Here is a 6,355-nt window from a genome sequence, read left to right as displayed (position 1 = left end):
CCTCAGACACTTAGGAGTGGCGCACCATGAAGCTAGTAGTGGTGCACTACCTCGTGCGCCACTGCTAAGCCAAATAGCAATGGCACACCACTAGTGCGCCACTGCTAATTGTTAGCAGTGGCGTGATAACAGTGGCGCACCACTAGTGCGCCACTGGTGGCAAAAATAGGTGCGCCTTTGATTGCCTGTTTTCTAATAGTGAGTCAGGCGATGACCGCCCTCTTGGTACAGCCATGAAATCTCCCACTCGATATTGGTGATCCCACCCCAAGATTCCCCTTCTTCGCTCCCCAATACTTCGTTCGCATGAGAGGACTTCATGGGCTTCAGCTAGTTTCTTGCTTATCTTCTATTAGTTGGTATTTGTGTGAGTTGTAAACTATTCCTCTGCAATTTGTGTACCCTCACTACAGGAAAACTTTTAGGTTCCGATGGCTAGGAGCTACGCCGACGGCCTTTTATCGGGGCCGTCAGCACATAGCTTGGAACCATACGCCTCGTAAGAAAACCGTCGGCATAGCTCTAGAGGAGCCGATGGCCACCGTCGGCATAACTTCACCGTCGGCGCCACGTGTGGTTCCAGGCTATGTACAATCAAGTAAGAATTTAAGAATGAGCACTTCGGTCTTATGTTTCAAACACAACGGAATTTAATTAGAAAGTTTCTGTATCCGAAAGTCTCCGCCTTCCGATCACCTCATCAAGGAAACTGTGCTTTGAAAGCTTCTGTTAATTGGTCCAAGTAATTTCACGTCCCAGCAAATTGATCAGGCCTAACCGCCTAAAGCTAGACTAGTTTCAACCCCTCACTCTTAGCTCTCGACTAAGCAACCCATTTGCGCCACACCCACCAGTTTCAGAAATGGGTTTGGCGTATTCAGCATTGGACATCTCTCAGAATTATGCATATTGTGTTTTCCACCATGAATGCAGAACAACTTAGCCTTACATTCTTTAACAATATAGCCACGTTCACCACACCTGAAGCAAGCAAGTCCCATCCTCGCACACAAAGTTTCGCCAAAAAAGACATTTGTGTGGCAAGCAAGTCTCGTCCTCGCACACAAAGTTTCGCCGAAGTGGAAATATGCTCTCTATATATATACTCTTCGTTCGGTACATTGTTTGTTTCGTGGCCTCGTGGGCATTAATCACGATTCGGCGCTCACTCATGTGTGTGGTTTTAAAATACCACCAACTTCGATGACTGCTACTACTCAATACGCAAAGTGCATATTTATGCCGCCGCGGGCCAACGGCACGCGAGCTTAGCAGCGTGAGTACCGCGGTCGATGCTGCTGCCGATGCTGCTGTACGCGGTCACGATCGCGGTCCTGGCTTGCGTAGTGCTGGAGTGGGCGTGGTGGAGGCCCCGTCGGCTGGACCGGGCGCTGCGGTCGCAGGGCCTCCGCGGCACAGCATACCGCTCCCTGGCTGGCGACGCACCCCTGAACGAGCAGCTCAACCGGGATGCCAGGTCCTGGACCATGCCGCTGCGCCGCCACGACATCGTGCCGCGGGCGATGCCGTTGTTCGACCGGGTGATGAAGGAGCATGGCATGATCCTCTTCTTTACTTCCTCTTCTCAACCTAGTTTTGTCATTTCCTCTCTCGCATCCGGTGTCTTGAGTTTGTTACAAGATGCATCTAACAAGCATCACCTTGATTGCCAAAACATTACAGGTAAAATGTCGATCACCTGGTTAGGACCGGTGCCTAGAGTGACGATCACCAAGCCGGAGCTTGTGCGAGAAGTCCTTTCCACCAAGGCTGGACAATTTGAGAAGGTCAAATTGGGCCGGCTTCAGAGAATGTTGCACAACGGTGTAGGTAGCCATGAAGGCGAGAAATGGGCAAAACACAGGAGAATCATGAACCCTGCCTTCCATCTGGAGAAGCTTAAGGTAACTTTTTGTTCTCTTATTGCGGTTTCCCTATTTTTTCGAATGTTGCATTAGGGGCTTTGTGCACACCATCTCGTGTAGGTCTGACACATTTACTCAATTTCTCAGGATGTATTTTTTTGTTTCTCTTGTCTCTTTTCTTATTCTGTTTAGTTTCGTTTTCGCTCGATGATTTCTGCTTTCTTGTCATGTTTTTATTATTTTTATTTGCTCCTTTTGTTCTTCTTTTCACTTGTTATCGATTTAAATTCATTTTTATTTTAGTTTTTTAAACAAAACGTGTGGGCATTTCTTCGAAGTGCATAAACTTGTAATTTAACATGCATACCGAGTTTTTTTTTCAAGTATATGAAATCATTTGAAATACACGAATATTTCATTTCGTATGCAGAACTACTTTTAGAATGTAAGATGGACATTTTATTTCAAATATATGAACATTTACATTCAAGTACATAAACATTTTAATTTTCAATATATTATTGTCTTCCATTATTAAACTGATGATTTTAAAACACTTCACATTTTGTTCAGAAAAAGGGAAATTGGCAGTGATTGGTGGGAGACACATAGGCTAATACGTTTTGTGCTAAATTTTCAGCGCATGCTGCCGGCTTTCGCAGCATGTTGCACGGAGTTGGTGCACGGATGGGAAGGTTTGGCCGCAGGTGATGCGCCCTGCGAGGTAGATGTGTGGCCTGACATGCAGAACCTGACAGGGGATGTCATCTCCCGTGCTGCGTTCGGTAGCAGCTACCTGGAAGGCAGGAGGATCTTCCAGCTTCAAGCGGAGCAGATCGAGCTCACCGTGCTGGCCATGAACAAGATACATGTCCCTGGTTACTTGTGAGCTCTCTGTTAACTACTCTCCTTTTGCGTTTAATCGATTTTCCTCATCAATAACAAACAGCATTAGCTGCTCTTACAAGAGTACTACAGAGTACAGACTGTACTAGTAATACTAATACATGTGTGTGGATGCAGGTTCTTGCCTACCAGAGCCAACCGAAGGATGAAGCAGGTCGCTGCAGAGATTGAAAGGATCCTAAAAGGAATCATCGCGAGAAGAGAGCACGCCTTGAAAGCCGGTTTGGCGGGCGGCAGCGACGACGACCTTCTGGGGCTGCTAATGGAGTCGAACATGGCGCACTGCAGGGGGGACGACAAGTCGAACGCCGGCATCACAACCGACGACGTGATCGGAGAGTGCAAGCTTTTCTACATCGCCGGTTCGGAGACCACGTCGGTGTTGCTCACGTGGACCATGGTCGTGCTCTCCATGCACCCAGATTGGCAGGACCGCGCCAGGGAGGAGGTCCTGCGTGTTTTCGGCGCCAGCACGACCCCGGATTACGACGGATTAAGTCGCCTGAGAATCGTAAGTAGTGTATCATCTTCGTCTTCTCGGCAGATACATCCAGATATGTAAAACTGATGAGCTGTATTGATGCGGCTGTATTTACAGGTGACCATGGTGTTGTACGAGGTGCTGCGTCTGTATACGCCGCTCACGGCGCTCCAGCGGAAGACGTACAGACCGACGGAACTCGGCGGCATCAGGTACCCCGCGGGCGTAGTGCTCATGCTGCCGCTGCTGTCCGTGCACCACGACAAGGATGTTTGGGGCGCGGACGCCGACGAGTTCAGGCCAGACAGGTTCGCTGAGGGGATCTCCAAGGCGTCCGCCGACGCACCTGCCTTCTTCCCGTTCGGCTGGGGGCCGCGGATCTGCATCGGCCAGAACTTCGCCCTGCTCGAGGCCAAAATGGGACTTGCCATGATCCTGCAGCGCTTCTCCTTCGACCTCTCACCATCCTACGCACACGCTCCCTTCGCCGTCGGCCCATTGCTGCAGCCACAGCACGGCGCGCAAGTCATACTGAAGAGGCACCAGTAAGGGCAACTCCAACACGGCCTGTAAATTGGACACCAAACGGGCAATAATCCTACACTTACAGATGAGGTCTTACGGAGCGGTTTTACACGGACTGATGTGGATGTTGTTGGTTTTTTTTTTTTTTGAAACAACCATATATATTCATTGGATAATCCTTTTACAGAGATTATACATATAGTCACGACACGAGACAAATATACATGTCAAGCAACTTTGCACAAGGAACTCCACAAGAAGTAAAATTACAATTTTACTCTTAGGAAAACCTGTGCCTCGCCGAAACATCGTCCATCGTCCTTCGCCGCCACCATGGTAGCACCGAAAAAAGAGGCGAATAGCCGCCGTACCTAGATCTGGGAGAGCACCATCGCATTCAAGGATGCTTTTTGAGCCGATGAACCGGGCCGCCGCAAACGACGAACCCGAGACTTTGTGGCACGTCGGCCGGCGATCTTCCCCGTGGTCACCAAATCCCAACGCCGTCAACTTCACCCGACATAGTCGAAGAAGAGAAACGCCGCCGCCTGCCGTCATCCACGCGCCCAACTGCAAGACGACACACACAACTGCAGTAGTCGGTGCGATCAACACCCGCGAGAGTGCCGAACACCAACCACCGGACACAATTCTCACCGGATCTAGAGACCGGCGAGACAACCAGGCCACCTGCCCCACGACGCTGCCGGTTAGAGCGACGCCGAGACGGAGGAAGAGCAGAGGCAAATTATTTCGACGCGGCGCAGTCTCCTCCATAGAAGCAGCGCCTCAAGAAAGCACTAGGCCAACCCACTACAGGCCGGAGCCGTTACTCCGGGTCCCCACCCCCTCCCGTCGCCGGAGCGGCCGACGGAGGAGGCAGGGACCGGCGAGTTGGCTGCTGTAGTTGGGGGCAGCGCCGCCGAGTTTCCCTTTCGCTGGAGCGGTTCCAATGCAGCGAAACCGCTCTTGTTGTGGCTGTCGTTGTTGTGTTGGATGTTGTTGGTTGGGTCTTATCTTTTTACTAGCAATGACCGGCGCAACGGCACGCCGCACCATATGGTGGTTGTTAACTGTATTCTTGGCGGTGGTAAATATTGATTATTTCCATCCAGTCAGAATTTGTGTTGTCTGATTTTTTAAGACTCGGTTGTATTGTTTTTCTTTGTGTGGTAGCTCTATAATTGGCTAGTAGTTTTGTACGCTTACATATGATTCGAACGGGGCTAAGCGATCTACCGAAGTTGTGGGATATCAAAATGCATAGGTAGGGGAGCGTTCTGCCTTAGAGGGAAGCAACCGTGAAAGTGGGAGTCGACGAGCGAAAGCGAGAATGTCGGCTTGAGTAACGAAAACATGGGTGAGAATCCAATGACCCGATAACCTAAGGTTTTCTCCACAAGGTTCGTCCACGGAGGATAAGTCAAGGCCTAAGATAAGGTCGAAAGGCGTAGTCAATGGACAACAGGTCAATATTTCAGTACTACCTCTTGTTGGTACGGAGAGACGAAGGAGGCTAGATTAGCCGAAATATGATTATTATAGGTTTAAGAACAAAAGGTGATCCTGCTTTGTCCGGGTAAGAAGGGATAGGCGCCGCGCCCGTTGGACCATCTTAGCGGCCTGCACTTTTTTCCATTCAAACATTGATCATTACTTGTTTTCTAAAGGAAACCTCATACTTACATCAATTGAGTTTTGGAAGTATCAGAAGGTCATCTACGTATCTAATCAAAGTGATGCGTAGAACAAAGGGGCAAGAGAAATAAAAGAGCCTTGCTCTGGTAGGACATGGAGAAATGGATTCTTGCTACTACGGGGATCTGATCTTTTGGGGCAGGAGCCAAACCATAGAGGAAGAAGAAACGTTCGATTGGGTCATCTAGCCTTTGACGCAGGTAAGGGGAATATGGTCGGCCACGGATTAACGGGAGCAGAGCTTCTACGGATGGTACGCGGTGCCATACTCGCCGGCCACCTAGAGCGCGTTTGGTAGCCTGCATTCGACTTGGTTCGCATCGGGCCAGTAATTTTCGGTCTATTTGGTTGGCTGGATCGAGCCGCGTTCTTGCACGAACCGGTTCTCAAAGCACCGTCGAGCCAGGCCCTGGAGGAACGCTCGGTTCGGCAGTTTCCAGCGGTGCACACAAATCTCCACAGCGGCTGATGCAAAAGGGGATCTTCGACGCATGCGTGGAGACCAAAATGGAGATGGCGGGAGCTGCGGCGCGCATCGACGAAGAGCAAAAAGGGGGGAGGGAAGGATTCTGTCACCTCCCGCCGCGCCCATGGCCTATTTCTACCCCCTCCACCACTCTCCCCCCAAATTTCGATCTCCTCCCCCCGTCGGCAAGCAGGTAAGGCGCACGCATCTCCGGTCGGCGACGGTTGTAGCGGCGGCGGCAGCGAGTACATCTGGGCTACTTCATCTACTTCCTGGTGCAGCGCATCTTTACCTTCGGCGGTGACTGTAAGGCATCCCTTATTCCGGTACCGCGGTAATGTTTAGATCTAGGTTAGGAGTTGTCAGATCTTGTCTAGGGTTTGGTCTAGTAGCAGGGGTTAGTTCGGATTGTGG

At 50.4% G+C, this 6,355-nt stretch overlaps 1 protein-coding gene across 1 annotated transcript; it reads left to right on the top strand.

The window, feature by feature from the left end:
- The first annotated feature begins 1,292 nt into the window (after positions 1 to 1,292).
- Positions 1,293 to 3,801, top strand: LOC124652663 (cytochrome P450 CYP72A219-like). Its single transcript, XM_047191705.1, has 5 exons — positions 1,293 to 1,557; positions 1,684 to 1,904; positions 2,506 to 2,750; positions 2,889 to 3,282; positions 3,370 to 3,801. Exons 1-5 carry the CDS (start codon positions 1,293 to 1,295, stop codon positions 3,799 to 3,801), a joined length of 1,557 nt encoding a protein of 518 aa, XP_047047661.1.
- The last annotated feature ends 2,554 nt before the right edge of the window (positions 3,802 to 6,355 follow it).

The sequence above is a fragment of the Lolium rigidum genome, chromosome 1 (genome assembly GCF_022539505.1).
Source record: "Lolium rigidum isolate FL_2022 chromosome 1, APGP_CSIRO_Lrig_0.1, whole genome shotgun sequence".
Classification (NCBI taxonomy): domain Eukaryota; kingdom Viridiplantae; phylum Streptophyta; class Magnoliopsida; order Poales; family Poaceae; genus Lolium; species Lolium rigidum.
The sequence above is the reverse complement of the archived record's forward strand: the minus strand, read 5'-3'. Positions and strand labels throughout refer to the sequence as shown.